The sequence below is a fragment of the Leucoraja erinacea genome, chromosome 28, assembly GCF_028641065.1.
Source record: "Leucoraja erinacea ecotype New England chromosome 28, Leri_hhj_1, whole genome shotgun sequence".
Taxonomy (NCBI): domain Eukaryota; kingdom Metazoa; phylum Chordata; class Chondrichthyes; order Rajiformes; family Rajidae; genus Leucoraja; species Leucoraja erinaceus.
Window position 1 is genome coordinate 22,812,177 of NC_073404.1, and position 22,841 is coordinate 22,835,017.

General features: G+C 39.2%; 1 protein-coding gene across 2 annotated transcripts in view; it reads left to right on the top strand.

Annotated features, from left to right (window-relative positions):
* tyw1 (tRNA-yW synthesizing protein 1 homolog (S. cerevisiae)) overlaps window positions 1-22,841 on the top strand; it is a 117,036-nt gene that overhangs the window by 27,366 nt on the left and 66,829 nt on the right. For both annotated transcript variants that reach the window (XM_055658046.1, XM_055658045.1), the window contains exons 9-12: window positions 12,384-12,436; window positions 14,588-14,706; window positions 16,187-16,296; window positions 21,441-21,618. In XM_055658046.1, coding sequence (XP_055514021.1) covers window positions 12,384-12,436; window positions 14,588-14,706; window positions 16,187-16,296; window positions 21,441-21,618 — 460 coding nt within the window. The remainder of the gene's footprint in view (window positions 1-12,383; window positions 12,437-14,587; window positions 14,707-16,186; window positions 16,297-21,440; window positions 21,619-22,841) is intronic.

Here is a 22,841-nt window from a genome sequence, read left to right on the forward strand (position 1 = left end):
TGGTTTGCTGAAATGTTTACCAACACTTGCAATGGAGGTGATCAAGGGAGCAAAAGTTGACTCGAGGAACTGCAGATGCTGGAATTATCCGGAGTAGGAGGGTCCCGACCCGAATTGTTGCGTTTACATGTCCTCCAGAGATGTTGCCTGACCCACTGAGTTACTCCAGCACTTTGTGAATGAGGTGCAGGGACGTGTATCAATAGTCCTAGTATCAATCGTTATATAGCGTGTAAAAAGGCTCTTCAGCCCAACTTGCCCACACTGACCAACATGTTCCATCTGCACTCGTCCCACCTCTCTGCGTTTGACCCATATCCCTCTAAACCTGTCCTAATGTACCTAACTATTTCTTAAATGTTTCTTAAGCCACTGAGAAATTCCACCAACTGTTTTCAGGCAGCATGTGAAATAACCTATGTCGATTTGGTTAACACAAAGTGCTGGAGTAACTGAGAGGGTCAGGCAGCATCTCTGGAGACATTTGATAGGGAATATTTCGGGTTGGGACCCTTCTGCAGACTGATTGTAGACGCGGGAGACTGGAAGCAAGAAAAGATCAGGACAAATTAGGGCCGGTAACAGGTAACCTCGGGCAGAGTGGTTCTCTGATAGGTCAGTTGTTGGCTTGGGACAGTGCGATCCCAAGAGGGATACATCGTTGCAAACGGTGGAGCAGGTTAATCAATGTTTAGTAGAGGAAGGAGGGGAGGGTTAGAAAGTTCAACATTCACAATGCTGGGTTGTAAGCTACCCAAGCGAAATATGAAATATGTCTATTTGGTGTTTCTTATTCAGTTTTACTTTTAGACTATTGCAGCTATTTTCGTTCCATGGGCTTGTGTTTTTATGTGAAGCCTTTACATGGTATGTTATGGACTTCATGTCCCTCTCTGTATTCAAAATAAAATTATCACGCAAGGCATGTTTTTTCCTAAAAAATCAACATTGCCTTTTTCCAGTCAATCCACATATGTCCTATGTCACTGGTAATTATTTCTCTGATTGCTCCTAGAATTTTCCCCACCATCACTCAACTACCACCTCTGACTCCCACCAAGCCAATTTTGTATCCAGTTGACTAGCTCACCCTAGATCTCATGTGATCTAACCTTATGGACTAGCGTATCACGCGAGACCTCGACCATTACTCGTTAATCTAATAATGCGGGGAAGACTATGGCCAGGGCCTCGCCGTTTTTTGTATTTTGCTTCCTTTTACCTGGGGATGCATTCCATCTCAGAGTGCTAGAGGTCACTGTGAATGCATGGTATTGCGATCATTTTGTGAATGCTACATCTTACTGCCACAGTGCTCCAGGGAGGAATTGTTTAGAATGCTGATCGAGCAGGCTGCTTTGTCCTCTATAGTGCCTAAGCTGTACTCGTCCAAGCAGGTGGAAAGTATTTATACTCCTGACATGCTTTGTAGATAAGTCAGCCACTGAAGAATATCTGACCTCCGATTTGTCCTTCATTCATTTTTGTTCTGTTGTTGATCTCTATTTGTGTTTCTAATATCATAGGAGCATACACACAGAAACAGGCCTTTTGGCTCACCATATCAATGTTGACCATCAAGTACCTATCTGTACTAATTCCATTTACCTGCTCTAATGCCTTTTGCGTCTTCTATTATTGTAAATGTGACCATAATATGATGCCATGTAGCAAGTGATTGATTGAGTTGGCCAGTGCTTACCACTTGTGTGGCTTGAGCATTATTTGTCACACACTAGCCAAAGCCTGAGCATTATTCAGGTCCAGCTGCAGATGGGCTTCAAACTCCTTCATGATCTGAGGAATGAATAGAACTAGATACTGGATGTTTCTCGGAGAACATCCCACTTTTCTTCAGTGGTGCAGATTTCCACTTTTCGCAGTTGCGCAGCTGGTAGATCTGCCGAGAGGCTCCAGACATCTGCCACCAGCTCTGGAGACCTGGGTTCGATTTCACCTTGGGTGCTGTCTAGATAGTAAATGTAGACATTTAAGCCCTGTTCGTGAAAGTTCTCTGGTATGTCCAAAATGCTGGACAAAAACTAACAAGCTGATTCTACCCATTCAGATTGCTGTCAACCCAATAACAAAGAGATGGAAGTAAATACAAAGTACCATTACTTTAGATGTACTCGCCAACAAACTGCACATGGATGCATTTGTTTAGGTTTCACCAAGTGCTGCAATTGCTCCCCGTTTATCAAGATTTGCAAGACCTCTTTAAACATTTTTTTTTTACCATTATCTATTATTGTCTGGTTTCTGATTTAATTATTTAAACAACATTTCTTGATCTCTGTTTGTAGATCTGCTGCAAAAGACAGTCTTTTAGATCAGAAAAGTTAAGTGGTCAGCTTTCACATGTAAGAGCTCTATTTAAAACAGCAGATAAGGAGGGTGGGGGGAAGATGGGAGCCATAGTGGAAAGCCTCATCTTGGGAGCAGATGCAGCAGAGACAGTCATTGAGAGTAAGGGATGACAGATGGAGGCCTGGTGTTCATTAGTGGGGTGAAGGGGCATGTAAGAGGAGATGTCCCAAGTTCCTGGCCTGGCCTGGCCTCAGCACGTAAGTGTGCCAGACTACAATGGCACCTCCCTTGTCAATGGGTTTGATGACAATATTGGTGTTGAGTGAGCAGACGGCTGCACGTTTGGAGGGGGTGAGATTGTAGTGTGTGAGGGGAGTGGAAAATTTGAGATGGTCGATGTCATGGCACCAATTGGAGATGAAAGGGTCAAGAGGGAGTAGAAGGCCAGCAAGGGGAGCCCAGGTGGAGGAGGAATGTTGGAGATAGGAGAAGAGGTCGTCATTGGGAGATGTGGATTCCTTGCCTGAAAAGTAGGCAAGTGATGGGAGAAGAGCTCAACGTCTTGGCTGGATCAGAACACGTGTAGTGTTGGCACAGGGGTACAAGGAGAAGGCCTCTGCTGAGGACAGATCATTCAGCATTGTAGAAGGGGAGGTTGGGAGGGGAGAATGATGAAAACATGACAAGGTTTGGGGCTGGGGTCAGACGCAGTGTCTGAGGAGGGCAGAGAAGACATGAAATTTGCGTGACATTTTAAGACCTTTCAAGCGGCTCCATAATAAATCACTAATTTACCTTAATAATTTTAAATTATTTGGAAGTTCTTATCTAGAAGGTATCATGTTAAATTGCTTAGATTATGGCACAATAAAATAAAGCATTTAGCACCAAACCACATGCTTATCTGACAGTGATTAATGCGTTTCATTTTCTGGTGCTGACATCCCTCATGATGACAAAAATTCATCAAAAGTATAAATTCACAGTGAGAGTACATGCACTGACCTCTCAACCTTGTTAATTATGGAAATAAATGACACTTTCGCATCGGCCTGGCTTTGCAGCATCTTTGAGCTGTTTATCTCTCGTATGATTATGAATTAAAATGAGTTGAGATTGATACAAGAACAAATGAGTTATGATAGTTGCTCGCATGATTGAAAGCACACCTGCAACCTATCATTGCTGCTGAGATATTTTTTGCTTCTACCAGAACATTTATGCATGTTTGTGAACTAAAACATCACAATCTGCTAACAGCTGTTTAATGTTGCCTTATAATGTATTCCTTTCAAGACTTGCAATCAATCCTTTAGAATGTGGAGTATTTTCTTTTGCATTTCGCAATGATTGATTTTTATTTCCTTTGTATTTTTGCCATTAATATCATTAAGTTCCATCTAGTGAAAGGTTGTTAAGGTTCACTAATCTGTTGCTGTGTGATTATTCATCCTTCACTAAATGTTTCCAGTCAGTGTGAAGCTGTTATCAACAAAGTTGCATAAATACTAGGTTTAATTTCAAGGGCATCTTGAGTCTAAAACAAACTACTATTATAATGTTGATAAATCATGAGCGAGGCTCCATTGGAACAGGCTAATGTTACCTTGAAATGAAAATTGAGTGTTGAGAATTTGTTTTAAAAAGGTAGTAAAATGATTCCAGTGACCGGCTCCAAGTCAGGGACTTGCAGAGATACATATGGAATCATAGTTATAATAGGATCAAAGGAGATCCTTAGGGCCATCAGGTCTGTGCTAGCTCAGCCGGGCAGGCAGCATCACTGGAGAGAAGGAATGGGTGACTTCATTTTAAAGGTAATTGTTTTCTTTTTCAACATTCAGTGAAAAATGCCATGGCCCAGCATAACGTTCTCAGTATTAAAGGACAGATGCCTATCTCTACACTGCATACTTTAAACTTAAGGTAAAGGAAGATTTTAACTACTTAATGCAGCCTGAAGTAAATCTATGGAATGGACATCCAGGAAGCAGTGGAGCAGCTAGTGTGGTAGAAATATTTGAGGAACGTTTAGATAAGTGGGTGTTGAGGGTTACTTTGAAACTGGGCTCAGTTTCTTTTCCGGTGTTGTGGATGCCAAAGTTGCTGTTGCATCCTATAACATCAAACATTTGTTCCACATTATGGATGTGCTGGTTTTCCCTTGTTTGTCTTGACATTTTTGTTCATTGTTTCTTCATCTTCTGCCTCTATTCCTTGTGGCTAATACCAGGTCAAAATCCACTGATATGAAGTGATCCTTCCACAAAATCCACTGATATGACTTCAACGAGAGGACACCTTCCCACCTCTCCTTATCTACACCCTTCTTTTCACCTTTTCACTACTAGCCTTTTTGTACCCCCCCCCCCCCCCCCCCCCCCCCCCCCCCCCACCTGTATCTCTGTGATCAGACTTTTGTCTCTTTTTCAGTTTTTTCCCCCCCCACCACACACACAAGATCCAAAATATCACCTATCCATATATCCTCCCCAGATGCTGCCTGACCTGCTGAATTCCTTCAGCACTTTGTGTTTTGCTCAAGATTCTAGCTTCTATAGAGTCGTGTGTGCCCATCCATCACTAAGCTTACCTGCTGCTTGCCCCTGATTTTCTTCCGTTTACAAAATAAATATCCACATCTCTCTATCTAATTAAATGTTTTGCCTGTCAGTTATCCGTGGGATATGGGAAATGTCTGGTGCGCAAAGCATGCCAATTAGCCCTATTGTTATGTTGATTAAAATCCGCCAGTTAAATGATCTATGATAATTGGTTTTAAAGTTCTAATCAAAAACTTCTAACTATATAAAGAAACGGATCATAAATGTCTTCATAAAAAGAGACTTTTAGTGAAAATACAACCTATTGGAAAAACCATCAATCTTCGCAACTATGTAATCAGGTCCTGACAAGCGACTGATGCGTTTTCACTTCCAAGTACAATGTGCAAATAAAAGCGACATTTAAAGCGCAAATTTATTAGAAAATAATACGTCAAACTTGCCACTAAATTTACTCAAATATGAGGAAAATCTGCAAATGCTGAAAATTCAAATCAAGTCTGTAAAAGGAAACAATGGGCTCAGTAATGTACACTACATTATATTACTATATTACACAAAACAACTTTTGCCTGTTTCACAATTCCCTTAAATATGTTTAACAAGTTGAATGGTCTTCTGCTTGATTCCTTACGTATATTGCCCACCCCTCACCTTGCATGTGTAAAACTTAAAATAATTTAAAGTAAACTTAAAATACGTTAACTGCAAATTGTTGTTTGTGAAAAACGATTATGATTATGAGAAGGAGGATAGGGAGGGTATTACTTGAAGTTAGGGAATTCAATGTTCATATTGTTCATCTCCACCACATCTACACCCAAGATGAGGCTTTCCACTCTGCGACATCCAAGATATCCTTTCATTCAGTAAACATGGTAGACCCTCTGGCTGTTGAGGATGGAGCCTCACCCACATGTCCTCTGTGTCCCACAACTCTGCTCCTTCCTCCAGATAAAACAAGGATTGAGATGCCCAGGTCTTCACTTTTCGTCCCACCAGCCCCCCCGCATTCTAACATCTCATTCTTCAACATTTCCGCTACTTTCAACATAATCCCACCACCAGCCACATCTTCCTGTCCCCAACTTTTTCCACTTCCCGTAGATACCAATCTTTCCACAACTCCTTGCTTCTCTCTTCCCTTCCCACCTAAGGTGTCCCTTCCTCTGGCATTTCCCCTGCAACCATTTGAGATGTAACATCTGTTATTCCCCCCCCCCCCCTTCTCTGTGCTCCTTTCAGATGTGCACCCTTTCTCCCATTTCCCTCCCCTCCCCATCCCCTTCTACTCATATCCCTTCCTCTGGCTTCACAATTTACTCCTCTTTCCTTATCTTGTATCATTTTGGTTTATTCTCATCTCCGGCTTTTGTTCACCCATCAGACAATTTACCCCCCCACCTGTATTCACCAATCATTTTCCGGACCTTTTCTCAGTATTATTCCCCTCTCTCACCCTCCCCCCTCCACCCCAGTAAATTAGATTGAAGAATGGTCCCGACCTGAAATGTCACCTCTCTGTGTCAGGGATGTTATTTGACATGCTGAGTTACTCCAGCACTTTTTGTTGTAAACCAGTATCTGTAGTTCTTTGAGTCTAAATGATGGTGTAATAAATTTGCAGACATCTGGAAACTTAGGGTTACTCTTGCAGATTGAAAACATCTTATCTGCTTTACATTCCCCCAACAAAGAGAGAACCCCATTGTTATAATTAAATATAATACACTAGAATTATTCTGTTGGTTTTGAGAACTTAGTGTGTAAAATGTCAGTCATCTGTGTAAACGTATCATGAAAAGACACAAGGTGCTGGAGTAACAGCGAGTCTGGCAGCATCTCTGGAGAACATGGATAGTCGGAATCAGTCTGAAGAAGGCTCCGGTCCCGAAATGTCACTTATCGTAGTTCTCCAGAGATGCCGCCTGACCCTCTGAGTTATTCCAGTACTTTGTATCTTTTTTTTGTAAACTAGCTTCTGTGGTTCCTTCCTCCTACATTTTAAACACATCATTTGGTTAGTTTGATTAACTATGAATCATTATGCTAAGTGGTTTTAGCCTGTATAATCAGTGCACAACTGCGGCTAACTAAAGGCGATCTTTGTCAACATAGGTGTGTTGTGAGGAGTTCAATTAGCGATTGTACTTGTAACTTTAATAAAAGACTGGGTGGTTTATGATATCAATGTGGATATAACAGAAATAGGTTGTAGGCAGGTTATCAAAAATTTCTATTTTTTCTACCTCTGCCTCTTCATTTCAACACAATTTGTAAGCAAGTTATGAACAATATTAATATTCTTGTTCAAAGATTGTGAAAGGATTTCTTTTTTGTAACAAGCTGGTTTTATTAATTGGATTTTAAATAAAAACAATATAAATGAGCATAGTGACCCCAGAGACTAATCCCTTTTAGAGTGGTTTTGTGAAGCAGGTATATTAGTCACAAATGATACGTTGGGAACTGAATACCCAGCTATGAAATTTAGATCTTGATCAAGATAATTCTGTTTAACATTCTTTGCTCACATTGTGGTTGATGATGGAGTAAATTATATAGGACGTACACATTGCCTACATAGCTTTGCCTTGTAGCTCACAGTGACATATTTTCATTGTTTTGATTGATTAATTGATTGAAAGATGCAGTTTGGAAACAGGCCCTTTGACCCACCAAGTCCAAGATGACCATCATTCGCCCATTCATGCTAGTTCTATGAGGTCAATTAACCTACAAACCCGCATATATTTTTGGGATGCGGGAGCACCCTTGAAAACCCACATGGTGATAGAGAGAATGTGTAAACTCCATATTTATAGCATTGAAGTCAGGAGCAAACCAGGCTCTCTGGAACTGTAGGCAGCAGTTCTACCAGCTGCGCATCTGTGCCGCCATTGATAATCATCTTATTTGTGTACTATTTCAGTGATAACTATTTCAGTTTAGTGAGGCTGTGTACTTCTATAGGATTTAGGTTTAATCTTTTAAAATTTAGCTCTACTGAATTGTTAATGCTGGTGTTTCCCTCCAGGAAAATTATCGAGTATTTCAGATTTCCCAGATGTGCACTGTTCACATTGAAAACTTGTCTTGTTACAGATTTTAATGATTCTTCATTTCCACATCATTGACAGTTATTGTATATGCCTCAACTGACTATTATTGAGACAGAGCATGCAATTATACTGTCTTGGTTTGAGATTGTTTGGCAAACAGGCTGATTTCAGGCTTAATTGAATTTTCCTTTAAAAACAGTGTCTGTTTAAGAGGTTACAGCTATTGCTGACTATTTATTAGCTTGTTTTAATATTATACGGCACTAATATTATGCTCTTTTAGCCATTTTAAGCATATTTTACAGTTTATGTATTTGGATGCGTTAATTAGAACTGTGAAAACCAGACATTAGTCTTGGGTTCAGTTGCCAGGTTTATAACTATAGATGTACAGTGTTTAAGTTGACCCTATTCAATTGAATAAGCAATTTCTTGGGTAATGGTTGAATTAAATCGTTTCTCACAGGTTTTATATTGAAGAACAGCCTTTTAATTTGAACTATTTATTTACTGTTATGTTTCCCTTCAGAGCATTGTGCTTTGCGGTTCCCAAGCGGTCAGATTTTTCAAAAGATACTTAGTGGAATAATAAGTGCTACAAAATGCTGGAGTAACTCAGCGGGACAGGCAGCATGTCTTGAGAGAAGGAATGGGTGACGTTTCGGGACGAGACTTCTTCAGACTGATGTCGGGAGTGGGCGGGACATGTAAGTCGAGACAGTAAGACTTGTGGGAGAACTGGGAAGGGAGAGGGGATGGAGAGAGGAAAAGCAAGGGCTATTTGAAGTTAAGAGGTTAATGTTCATGCTGCTGTGGTGTAAGCTATCCAAGCAAAATATGAGGTGCTGTTCCTCCAACTTGCGCTGGGCCTCACTCTGACAATGGAGGAGGCCCAGGACAGAAAGGTCAGATTGGGAATGGGAGGGGGCGTTAAAGTGCTGAGCAGCTGGTAGGTCAGGTAGTTTAAGGCGGACTGAGCGGAGGTGTTCAGTGAAACGATCGCCGAGCCTGCATTTGATCTCGCCGATGTACAGAAGTTGACACCTGGAACAGCGGATACAGTAGATGAGGTTGGAAGAGGTACAAGTGAACCTGTGCCTCACCTGAAAAGACTGTCGGGGTCCTTGGATGGAGTCGAGGTGGGAGGTAATGGGACAGATGTTGCATCTCCTGCTGTTGCAGGGGAAAGTACCTGGGGAGGGGGTGGTTTGGGTAGGAAGGGAGTTTCGGACCAGGGAGTTGTGGTGGGAACGGCCTCTGCGAAAAGCAGAAAGAGGTGGGGATGGGAAGATGTGGCCAGTAATTGGATCCCGTTGGAGGTGGCGAAAATGTTGGAGGATTATATGCTGTATGCTGACGGCTGATGGGGTGGAAGGTGAGGACAAGGGGGACTCTGTCCAAGTTGCAAATGGGCGGGAGGGGGAGCAAGAGCGGAGCTACGGGATATCGAGGAGACCCTAATGAGAGCCGCATCTATAATGAAGAGGGGAACTCTCGTTTCCTAAAGAATGGGGACTTCTCCGATGATCTAGTATGGAAAACCTCATCCTGGGCGCAGATGCAGCGTAGACGGAGGAATTGGAAGTAGGGGATAGAGTCTTTACAGGAAGCAGGATGGGAAGAAGTGTAGTCTAGATAGCTATGGGAGTCAGTAGGTTTATAGTAGATGTTGGTCAATACTCTATCTCCTGTGATGAAGATGGTGAGATCCAGAAATGGTAGGGAAATGTCGGAGATTGTCCAAGTGAATTCTTGAGGGTAAGGACCAGTTTTGCTAGGCGGAGGAGACTATTAGTAGACAGAAAACGTGAGGAACTGGGCTTTATTAGTCTTCATAGATGCCTTGTGATTGCAGAAAGTTACAGTTAAGGCACAACAAGGAATTAGGAAATGACAGGTTAGTCTTTATTGTAGAAGGATTGGTTTATGAGTGTATTGAAGTCGTGCTGGAGTAGTGCTTTGTTCCCCCTATAAAAGAAGAGTTATTTGTCTGGAAATGTCTGTGAGGAGACTGACAGCTGGGAATAGAGTCGGTGGAGAATTGTCAAACGAGTAGATTAGATCAAGTTGTATTCGGTATTGAATTTATGAAACTGAGATCTGATCTCACGGAAACATCTAAAAATCTTGGGGCTTGTAAATGTAAGCAAAATGTTGTCTTTGGTTGAGGAGTCTAGAGCTGAGGCCTTTCGTCTTGGAGCAAGGAGGTGAATTGTTTGGAGTAAGATAAAGGATGTTTGTTTACTCGAGAGGATTTAAATCCAGAATTCTGCACACGGACGAGACTTCCCAACATTGTCTCCATCTACACCATGCCGACTCGGAAAAGCATAATCGAAGACATGTCCCACCCTGGTCATTCCCTCCTTCTCCCTGCTCCTCTCCAGCAGAAGGTATAGAAGCTTGAAAGCGCACACCAACAGTCTGAAGAAGAGTCTCAACCCAAAATGTCATGCAATCCTTCTCTCCAGAGATAGTGCCAGTCCTGCTGAGTTACTTCAGCATTTTATGTCTATCTCACGAATAACTTCTTACCCTCAGGCTTCTGAATGGTCTTTCCATAAGTTAGGGCACTGTCCGATTCACCTCTACCCCATTCTGGACACTGCACTGTCTGTCTATGGAAATGATGCGTTGAGAACTATATTCTGTTCTCGGTATCTTCCCCTCTGCTCAATCAATTGTACTTGAGTTTGACTTGATTGTATTTATGTATAGTATACATGTTCTGTTTGGACAACATGCAAAACAAACCCCAGTACACATGACATTAATGACCCTAAATCTAAAACTCTGTGCCACAAGTGCATTGGATGCTCAGTGGACTGACCACAAGACTTGGATTGGTAATTTCTTTTGAGGAAGGTAGAATTGAGGTGAAAATCATTGATTATATAGTTAAATGGCAAAGTAAACTGAAAGGATTGTGTGGTTTACCACTGCTCTTTTTTTTCTGAAGTTATGTTCTTGCACAAAGAATTAATATTAAGAAATGTGGCAACATTTCTTTTAAAACAGCGACTCAAGGGATTTAAGAGAATTGTAAATTAAGTGAACTGTAACATCTAAATGTAATAAAAAAAGTTCTTGGAGTACTGTGGCATTAAGTGGCTTACTTGAAGAATTGCAATTAAAAAAAATATATATATATTTATTCAAGGCATGTGGGCTTCACAGGCTGAGCCAGCATCTAATGTTATCATCCCTAGTTGTCCTTGAGAAGGTGGTGGTGAGCTGCCTTCTTGAATTGCTGCGGTCCTTGAAGTGTGGGTATAATCCAAAGCGGATTGAAACAGAAAATTATTAGCACTAAATATAATTATTTCCTAGGTGGAACTATCGAACGCAAAGCTAGGTATGCCTTTCGTCGTGAGTCTTGATTAGTAAGGGTCTCAAAGGTTATGGGGAGAAGTTTTGATACTTAATAGTCAACTGTAAACATGACAAGATGTAGTAGAGTAAACTGTCTGTATGTATGTGTTAAATATGAAGTTATTTGGCCATGCAAAGGTGTCAATATTTCAAAGATTTGTGAATTACTAAACTGGAACTATTTTAATTGTCTTTTTATGTTCACGTTGAGTATATCATCTGAAGTATATGCTTCATTACCCAAAGCTTATTGTGATATTGATAAGATATATAGAAATGCATTGTAAGAGAAAAATGAAAACATGCTAACACTGACACCAGTTATTTCGTTAATACACAACTTCCATATGCAGGTTCTTTTTGGGTTACAGAGACTTGATGTATGGATACCCCGTACATGTGAGTCAGCTTTTGGGAGACTGGTGGGATGAATATTTGCGAGTTGCTGTGGAGCTGCAAGCATCTTCTGCTGGATGGCAATGGGGGCATTTCTACATGCTCGCTCTTCCATCACTATTTCTGAGATGCTCTCCCAAGCATTATTTTTGTTCATCTCCGAATTACAAACAGATTGGTTTACAAATCGTTCTCTGGAATGGAATCCTGTTGTAACCTGGGGATTGCCTATGTTCAAACTGGAATTCTTTATTCACTTTAATAAGTTATAGGAGTAGATTTGGATCATTCAGCCCATTGAGTCTATACCACCGTTCAGTCATGGCTGATCTATCTTTCGCTCTAAAGACCATTCTCCTGCCTTCTCCCCATAACGTTTGACGCCCTTACTAATCACGAACCTGTCAATCTCCGTTTTAAAAATACCCATAGACTTGGCCTCCACAGCTGTCTGTGGCAATGAATTCCACATATTCACCGCCCTCTGGGCTAAGGAAAGTCCTCCTCTGCTCCTTTCTAAAGGTACATCCTTTTATTCTGTTGATGGTGTGGGAGGGAGAGATCGTACAAATAATTTCTTGAAGTGTAAAATGATAAAAATGCCAGTAGTTTGGACCTATGACCAGTTTATTGAAACCTGTTATTGAAAAGTAACGGAGTGAATAATGTTATTTTCCAGGATACCGCCTGATAGGAAGTCACTCAGGTGTGAAGCTCTGCAGATGGACCAAGGTAGCTGACAAATTTATATCCCTAAATCTTTTAAGGCTTTCTTCATGCAGCTTGTTTGAATTCGCTCTGCAAGAATGACTTTATTTTGTTAGAAACAGAATGTGTTGAAAGAGCATTTAAAGAGTGCAGTCAATAATAAGCTGCTTGCCACAGACGCAGAGAAAGATATCACTGGTTGTGGACTGTACTGAACCGCAAAATGCACATTTATTAATTCAACACTGTATTTTATAATGAGCAACATTTTGCAAAGTAAATGACTAATTGGAATCAAAGAGATTTTGCATGTATTTTTTCATGAATGTTGAATCAAAAAATGTAATAATCATAAAGGTGAAAACATTTAAAATGATAACTATTTCGATCAAATATTTTAGCATTTTCACTATTATTGAGCAAATCAGTCAAGTATTTATTATCAAATGCACGTGCAATGAATATATTGGTTGCAATAGTTTGCAGCCACACAGATAAAGGCAAGGCAAAAACATAAAATACACATACAAGTATCCAAGACAACAAAAAGAAAATGTATTAAAAAAAAAACAAGCCATTTGTGTAAAAACACAATTTGAACACGTCCATGGCAGTATTAGCAGCAGTCCTTAATGTTCTATTGCTATCGGAACCCTTCTCCATACTGATTGTGGTGCGAGTCGTGGGAGAGAGCCAGAAGAGAGGAAGGGTAGGACATGACTTGCTGAGTGATAGGTGGATACAGAGGAGGTTTCTTTTTGACAGGCAGATGGTTGAACAAAGGCTGGAGTGGACCAACCAAAAGGTGGACGATAAGTATTGAAGAGTTATGAATTAGTGAACCAAAAGAAGAAAGATAGGTGGAAGGCGAGGGGTGAAGGGAAATATCGATGCAAATCCAGGTTGGCTGCAGGGAAGGAGGGAGGGAAGGAAGGGGATTAAAAAAAAACCCAGTCTTTTTTCCCTGTGGATTGGAACTAAGAGGGCCAAATAAGAGGATTTAGGCTTAGGGTCAGAGAGTTAAGTTCTGATGAGGGCATTTGCTAAAGTGTTGAGATTCTGGAGGGCTGTGGCAGTTGGTACAACTAGCAGTAAGAGGGAGGGTGTGATGGCCATCATTGAATTAAACAAAACCCATACGACTGAGATCACAGCAGGAGACTGAAATTACTAGTGAAGTTTCTGCTTGATTCTGCTGCAGTGATTTAAGCAACATTATTGAATCTCAGTAAAGAATGCCCAGTAACAAATGCTCCTTAGCATAATGTAACCTAATTTCCTTTTGGTTTTGCAGTGAAATTAATGATCTGTTTATCACATGTAATGACATAATTCCCCAATGCAAAAACTTTCAGCCCTAACTTTCTCATACTTTATTAGTAAGTGTCTGAATTTGAAGATTCATCCACCTGCTCCTGCACCATACTTTATATGCGTTATAGATTATACCTCTCATAATCAAGTATACTCTGCTATTCAATCATGGCTGATCCCTCTCAACCCCATTCTCCTCTCAATAACCCCTGACACCTGTACAAATCAAGAATCTACCTCCTTCATGAAGTTAGGCCTCATTAGGCTAGATCATGTGTGTAAGAAAGAACTGCAGATGCTGGTTTAAATCGAAGGTAGTCACAAAATGCTGGAGAAACTCAGCAGGTGAGGCAGCATTTCTGGATAGAAGTAATGGACGACGTTTCAGGTCGAGAACAGTCTGAAGAAAGGTCTCTACCCGAAATGTCGCCCATTCCTTCTCTCCAGAGTTGCTGCCTCACCCGGTGAGTTACTCCAGCATTTTGTGTCTACCTTCATTCTGGACCACTCTGCTTTTTAAAGCAGATCTACAAATGACTTGAAATATTGCTTGACATTCAGGGAGATTTAAAATGAAAATTAATTTTTGTAAAAAAATAACTTAAAAGGTATAAAAAAAATGTAGAAATATTTACTTGACAAAACTAAAATAATTCAATAATTACCTTTGCTTCGTAATTCGTGAAATCAGTGAAATAGAGCTACTGTCAGCAGAAATAGGAATGTCAGCCGAACCACTGCCAAAACGGAGTCAGTTGAGCCTATAAGTGTTGTATGTGCATATTTTTATGTTTAACTGTATGTGTGGAGTAAGGGCCTTAACTTGTAACATTTACTGCATCGATTTCTTTGTTTCCACAGTCCATGCTCCGAGGTCGAGGTGGCTGTTACAAACACACATTCTATGGGATTGAGAGTCATCGTTGTATGGAGACAACCCCCAGTCTAGCCTGTGCCAATAAATGTATCTTCTGCTGGAGGTAAGAGGCAGATAAAAACACATACTAATTTGGTAGATTTCTCTAAGTTTTACTTGATTAGAAGTTGTGCGAATTAACTGAATTTCCTAAACTAACGTTGTGGGCTAAATGTACATTTGCCTTTTCTCGTGTCAGAGGCAAATGTCACTAAATGTGTCTAATTTGTGAGGAAGCTCAACAAATGACACAGTAATGGGAAAACAGGCATTCTGTCAAATTAGACACATTAGTGATGTTTGTCTCCAACATGAGAAAAGCCAATTTTACATTTAGCCCGCAACATTATTCCGTTCTTGCAAAAAGTCATATAACCATATAACAATTACAGCACGGAAACAGGCCATCTCGGCCCTACAAGTCCATGCCGAACAAATTTTTTTTCCCCCTTAGTCCCACCTGCCTGCACTCATACCATAACCCTCCATTCCCTTCTCATCCATATGCCAATCCAATTTATTTTTAAATGATACCAATGAACCTGCCTCCACCACTTCCACTGGGAGCTCATTCCACACCGCCACCACTCTCTGTGTAAAGAAGTTCCCCCTCATATTACCCCTAAACTTCTGTCCCTTAATTCTGAAGTCATGTCCTCTTGTTTGAATCTTCCCTATTCTCAAAGGGAAAAGCTTGTCCACATCAACTCTGTCTATCCCTCTCATCATTTTAAAGACCTCTATCAGGTCCCCCCTTAACCTTCTGCGCTCCAGAGAATAAAGACCTAAATTATTAAACCTATCTCTGTAACTTAGTTGTTGAAACCCAGGCAACATTCTAGTAAATCTCCTCTGTACTCTCTCTATTTTGTTGACATCCTTCCTATAATTGGGCGACCAAAATTGTACACCATACTCCAGATTTGGTCTCACCAATGCCTTGTACAATTTTAACATTACATCCCAGCTTCTATACTCAAATGAAGATGATGAAGATCATTTTGTGGAATCTTCGAAGAATTGATTTGCACGCATTGAGAAGGTCCGGAAAGCTAAGCATGGCTTGAATATTGGTTTAGTCCTGACACCAATAAATGCCACGCACATGGAGATAAACAAAACTGCAGATACTGGAATCTTGAGCAAAACACAAAGTGCTGGAAGAACTCAGTGGGTCAAGCAGGCCCAACAACTAAAGGCCCAACACATTTAACAACGAAGAGAAAGAGCAAGTGGTGTTTTCAGAAATGTAGTTGCGTAAAAAGACAACTGAAGGGAAGCACCAATATTCTTTTGATTAATTGTGAAAAATCGGGTTACAATGACAGAGCTGCTGTAACTGTACACTAAATGTTTTGTTCACTAAATCATCCGTTAATGTATGAGCTAAACTTTATTGGTGTACGGTCAATATTAAATGCAACTATTGTCAAATATCCCATACTTTTCGGAAATATGTTGCATAGTGATATAGATTCTGTTTACTGTGTATGGTTCTTGTATGTATTATAACTGACTGACATTGCACACATCTGTTTTTACAGACATCATACCAACCCCGTTGGGACTGAATGGCGATGGAAAATGGACGAAGCCGATATGATATTAAAAGAAGCAATTGAGAACCATCGGAACCTGATCAGGCAGTTTAAAGGTAGTTATCAAACAGCTACTGGAAATTTCCAGTATGGTATTAGAAAATATAGGGTAAATAGTTTGTTCCATAGTGTTGGAATAAAAAGGAACTGCAGATGTTGATTTATACCAAAGATAGACACAAAATACTGGAGTAACTCAGCGGATCAGGCAGCATCTCTGGAGAAAATGGATATGTGACATTTCGGATCGAGACCCTGCTTCAGACATATTTGATAGTTTTTTTTAAAGTTTTTTTTATTTAATATTTTTATTAGAAGTGATGTACAATAATATGACATAATTAACATATTACATTTCATGTACAACTTCTTATTTTAAATTTAATAGTAGAAAAAAACAGTAAGAAAAGCAAGAAATATAGAGATAGAGAATATTATATAGCTCGAAAAAGGAAAGAAGAAGGTGATGTGAAATAAGCAGAAAGGAAAAGAATAGAGGCGGGAGAAAGAGAAAATGAAAAAAAGAGTGAAATTGAAAGAGATATGCCTCCTTTGTATCTTTACCCATCCTTCACCCGGTTATGACACAATTAATTTCTAAGGTTGTGTTGCACCACATGCTTGAAATAAGTCGATAAAGACATATTGATAGTTAATGATAGTGGGACAGGTTAGCAAGGATGGATGGCATAGGAACAGGAGACAGTTCAGCTTTTGTTTTATTTCCATCATTTGTCTGGAATAGCATCTGTATTCAGCTCAGCCAGTCTTTCGAGGAGCAGGGACACTGATCCTAAATACCCATTTCTATCCATACAACTTTCCTCCAAATAGCTTCTTTATCTGTCCCTAAGTATTAAAATGTTCATACTTACGAAATAAAAATCTGACAATGCATTTCACAATCTCAGAATCTTTTTTTTGCTTTATCGCTGTTTATCCTCCTCAGAAACAGACTACATTTCAGAAGTGATTTTTTGCCTTGGGATATTCTAAAAGGAATACAAAAAGCACAATACAAACTGCAGATTTATATAGCTGTTGGACCTAAATCCCATTCAGTATAGCCAACCGTGTATTATCTTTTTTTTGTAAATCAGCATCTGCTGTTCCTTCTTGTCTCGTTGTTTTATCTTCCCCCCCCCCCCCCCCCCCCCCCCCCCCCCCCCCCCCCCAGCCACTCTTAATGTTGAGCATCTCTGTGAAATTATACCGTAACATCATCTGTTCTAGAAAATATAACACCACTTTTCGATATATTTGTATTTCCAAATACTCAGCATTATTTTAGTGATTTTGTGCTCTACTCATATTTTAATTCAACGTTCTTACTTTGTTAAAAAAAAACCCAGTTCTGACCCAATGAATATCTGCAGCCTTTTCTATTTTTATATCCTCCCTTACCCAGTATTCCATCAACTGTTCACATCTTGATTTTTCCTCGAAAAATAAACAATTACAAATAAGTTCTGACGAACTGTCATTACAGGTAACACTTTAAGGCACAAAACTCCAATACGAAAAGATGGTCAGGTGTGACTCAATTAAAGATAGTTGTAGGTCAGAGGAAAAGGTATATACGTTTTAATTTGTGTCCTCAAGATCGATCATAGTACGGTCAAACATGGAAGTGGAAAGGAAAAAAAACTTAAGAACATGCAACTATTTTCTGTTGGAAGTGCTGAATTGATTATTCCTCCGGACCCTGAAATTGGCACAATCATAGATGCAATTGTAGAATCATTCAGCACAGAAACAGGTCCTTTGGCCCACCATGTCCATACCATTTATGCTAATCCTACATAATTTTATTTATTCAACATTTCCATCAACTTGCCAACCCTTCCCCCCCCCTTCGTATTACCACTTATCTACACATATAGACAGTTTACAGTGGCCTAATGACTCAAATGACTTTGGGATGTGAGAGGGAACTGGAGGACCTGGAGAAAACTCATGCGGTCACAGGGCAAATGTGCAAACTCCAGACAGACCCGGGTTGTTATGAGGCAGCAGCTGCACTAACTGTGCCACTGGAAGGCTTAAATCAGCCTCTCCACATGGTACTAAGAAATCACAGAGCACTGGATATAGCCATGCCTCTGGGCAAGTTGTTCCAACCACTGCCACACAAAGTCAGTGGCATTTGATGGTTAATTCTTAAAAGCACAACCGTCTCAATACATCCATCCAACTCTCCTCAACTGCTGTATTCAAGTCCATCAAATCCGGCGTCTACCCAGCAATGTATGAAATGGCTTGTATGTCCTCTACACAAATACCAGGACAAATTCAATCCAGCTATTACCATCCCATCAGTGTACTCTTAATCATCAGCAGAGTGATGGCAGTGTTGTAATGGTACAAGGCTACAATGTTTAATGTATTCATCATTGCACTGGAGTTTCTTTGTTCAGCATTGCACATGCAGTAGTTACAATGGGGAAAACAAGTGATGGTCCCAATATGCAGCACTTGAGGAGAGTTGTATGGATTTATTGATAAAGTTATGTTTTTACATATTAATAATCATTACATGTCACTTGCTTTGTATGTGTAGATATAATATCCATTAAGGAGGTAAACATAAAATTCAGGAAAAAGTAGTAATTAGTGTTGGAAAATAAATTCACTCCATGCAGTCTAAACATATCAATTATTATTCAATTGTCAGCTGTCTTTTACATCTGTAAATAAACATGAAGGTCTCTATTGGTGCAAGTTTTCAGCCTGATTCATAGTGTACCACATGTTATAAATGTGAAGTTGGATAATAAAAGATCAACAAATGAGAATAAATGGTTGAGTAATGAATAAATGAAAAGCATTTGGAAGCTGTAAATCTGTTGATGAGGAAACAATAAATAACAATGTGCGCGGTGAGTCAAAGATGACCTGCAAGACAAATCTATCAATAACAAGCTAATGCAACTTATCCGATCATGCCAAAACCGTATAGAATTTTCTAAAATCTATTTTGAGATTTCTCTGATATATTTTGTTCTATAGGAAAACAGCTCTTAAAAATATGAACAGTTCTGAATGAAATTTGAATATATTGTTTTTTTGCACAGTGTTCAACGATTCCCAAATCTTGTCTAAATATTCTTTAATTTCTCTTTGATACATAAAAATGAGGATGGTAAAATTTTGAACAAAGTTGATTAATTAATATGCTTCTTTATTTTCACCTTATTCAAATCCTGAAGATTTCTGCCTGAATCAAAAATATAACCTGTAAATGCTGCAATAACGAAACCATTTAAGGGGTTGAAAAAGAGAGAAGAAACTCAATATAGATGGTTGGGGAGTTGTGAGAATACTGGATGGTTGGGGAGTTGCGAGGATACGTGAATACATTCGAGTCCACAGACTCAAGCAGGCATCTAGGATCCCATCTGTTTCTTCAGACCAGAACTGTACATTTTTCTGTTCCTTCTGTTTCTGTTTGTAAGCAGGGAGTAGAAGCACAACCAGGTTGTCACATTTACCAAAATGCAGTTAGGCAATGGAACGGTCGACGTCTTTGATGGTTGTGCTGCAATGGTCAACGGTGTTTGGGCATCTTGTGGGGCAGGGTACGTGTAGATAGTATTTTGGTAGCACTTTCTGGTAACAGCAAAGAACTGCAATAAATAAGTGTTGCGGAGATAATTTTGCAACACTGTTGACTCCCTGTACATTTTTTTTCAATTCAAACAACCCACTTATTTTCCTCTGTACTCACCTCATAATTTCAATCATCCCATTTCTTATCTTGTCCTTTAGCTTTGTTCTATTTAGTTTTGCTTCAAATGTCACCCTTCACACGTGTGTACATTCACGCAAACAAAAATTGTGGCTGTAGTTTTCGAAAAGAACTTACACTCCTTACATTGAATCCATACCAGAATGTCTTCAATTCCCAAAAAAAACAAACAAAATTGTTAAAGCAAAATAAATAGCAGTATATCAATTACAAAATGAAATGGATGCATCCTACAAATGGATGTTCAGTGCATATTTAATATTCAGCTAATAGCATAATTGCTCTGGGAAAAACATATCATGACCTAGACTAGGTTTTGGAATCCATCAGCCAAACATATGAAAACAATCTGGTTAATAGAATCATAGAGTGACACTGTGGAACAAGCCCTTCGGCCCAACTTGCCCACAACGGCCAACATGTCCCAGCTACACTAGTCCACATGCCTGCGTTTGGTCCATATCCCTCCAAACGTCCTATCCATGTACCTATGTTAATCCCAGCCTCAACTACCACCTCTGTCTGCTTGTTCCATACACCAACCACCCTTTGTGTGAAAATGTTACCCCTCAGATTCCAATTAAATCTTTTCCCCTTCACCTTAAACCTATGTCCTCTGGTCCTCGATTCACCTACTCTGGGCAAAATACTCTGCATCTACCTGATACTATTAAGTTTTAAATACATTCTTGAAATATACTGTTTTTCATTTTTATTTTAAATTACTTTGGCAGGAGAAAAGAGTTGTTGACTTTCTTCAATCTATCCTTTAGGTAAATAAATCTTCTGTTTCCATTGTACCAGAGGATAGATATGACCTGGTCAGAACAGAGATAAATATCCAGATAACATCGTAAGGTTATGTTCTTTGGCACAATGTTAATTGCTTTCATAATAGAACTTGTTCCAAAGCAGATTAAGAACCATAATGTCATTAAAAAAATCCACAAATCTGTCATGAAAAGAATCCACATTCAGGGCTCAATTGAAGTAAATGTTACAATGTTTGAACTATGACTGGTTTGATAGAATACCATCTTATGTTGGTGGCATTTCAAAATGGCTTCAGAACATCTACCCTTGCAAACTATTTGACTTTTGTTTAGTCGACCTCTGCAACTACGAATAGTCGTTTTGCCTGTGTATTAGCATATAAGTGGACAAATTAATGTTAAGATGATTAATAATCAAGATTTCAAATATCGGATCTTTCAAAAATGTACACCCAGGTTACTTATTATACTGTGCACAACACAAACAAACAATTTAGATGTTAACTATGTTTAAAATGCAGTTGATAAATGATTTATACTTTTATCGTTATAATACCTTTCAATTCATTTTTTTTACTGTTGAACAATATCTTGAGGAAATACATTCTGATCAATTACTCCAAGCATATGACTAGTTTCTTAAGCTAAGATTTTACTCAAGTATCTGTTGTTCTTGCAGGTGTACCTGGAGTAAAAGCTGAACGCTATGCAGAGGGCATGGTGGTGAAACACTGTGCATTGTCGTTAGTAGGAGAGCCGATCATGTACCCCAAAATCAACCACTTTTTAAAACTGTTGCACCATCAAAACATTTCCAGTTTTCTCGTAACAAATGCCCAGTTCCCCGAGGAAATCAGGTGAGGATGAAATTGGAGCCCTTAATAGATGAGGTTTTGAAAAATTAAATTAAAAGGAAATAGGACTTTTTTTGATCAATTACAACTTGTTACTTGGTTTAATTGATGTTGGATCCTGTCTCATGAAAGATGTGCTTATCCAATAAAACATGGTCAGCATTCAATTAATTAAATATAGACATTTAACCGACCTAACAATACCTACAATGGAAAGAAAATTGAAAGTAGTTGCAAAGAAAATTAAAAAGTTGATCTAATTTACAACTGTACGTAGCGGGTTCATTCTCTTGAATTCAGCTGGATATTAGGTTAAAGTGATTATATTTTTACACCCATATTTTCTTTTAGCGTGGATGAACCACTTGTTTTAAATGTCATAAAAATGATATTGATATTAAAGTTTTCATTTTCTAGAATGAATATATTATTTAAATTATAAATGTATACATTATATAAATTATCAGTTTGTAGCACCAATGTTAATAAAAACCATATAACGTTTAATTTTGTTAAAATGAATGAAATATAAACAGGAATGTAAAAAGATAGCTAATATATTTATGTGTCCGCCAAACAGACTAAACCAAATACAGATTTAGACCAACTCCATAAAACTACCCGTAGGTGGATGGAGGGGACAGGATTGGTAAATTGTAATGTGATTTCAAACAAGGGCCACAAATATTAAAGGTAGACACAAAATGCTGGAGTAACTCAGCGGGCGAGGCAGAGTCTCTGGCAAAAAGGAATGGGCGACGTTTCGGGTCGAGACCCTTTTTCAGACAAATATTAAACACTACTTTCACAATCACACAATCACAATCAGTTTTATTCATCACATTGCACATAAAGTGCAAGTGAAATGAATTTGCCAGCAGCGGTACAATGATAAAGAACACACAAAAACACACGGAAAAAAAATATATAAAAAACGGGAACGGGAACCAACTAGCATTACTTTAACCAAGGAATATAACCAGTTGTAATGCTAAATTGTAATTAAGAATCTTGACAGGAAAATAAAATAGACAATCCTAACATGACTCTAAGTCCAGAATGTAGCCATATCTGGATAAAGGCTAAGACAATGAGAAAATGTGGAGCATAATAAAGGCAATTGATTTGGATGAGGGTAAGGGTGGTGTGGGCTTGATCAATGTGGCAGTCTCTACTGAGACAGAATCTCTGGTAGCGAGAACAGTGAGCACAAGAGGGATGAATTA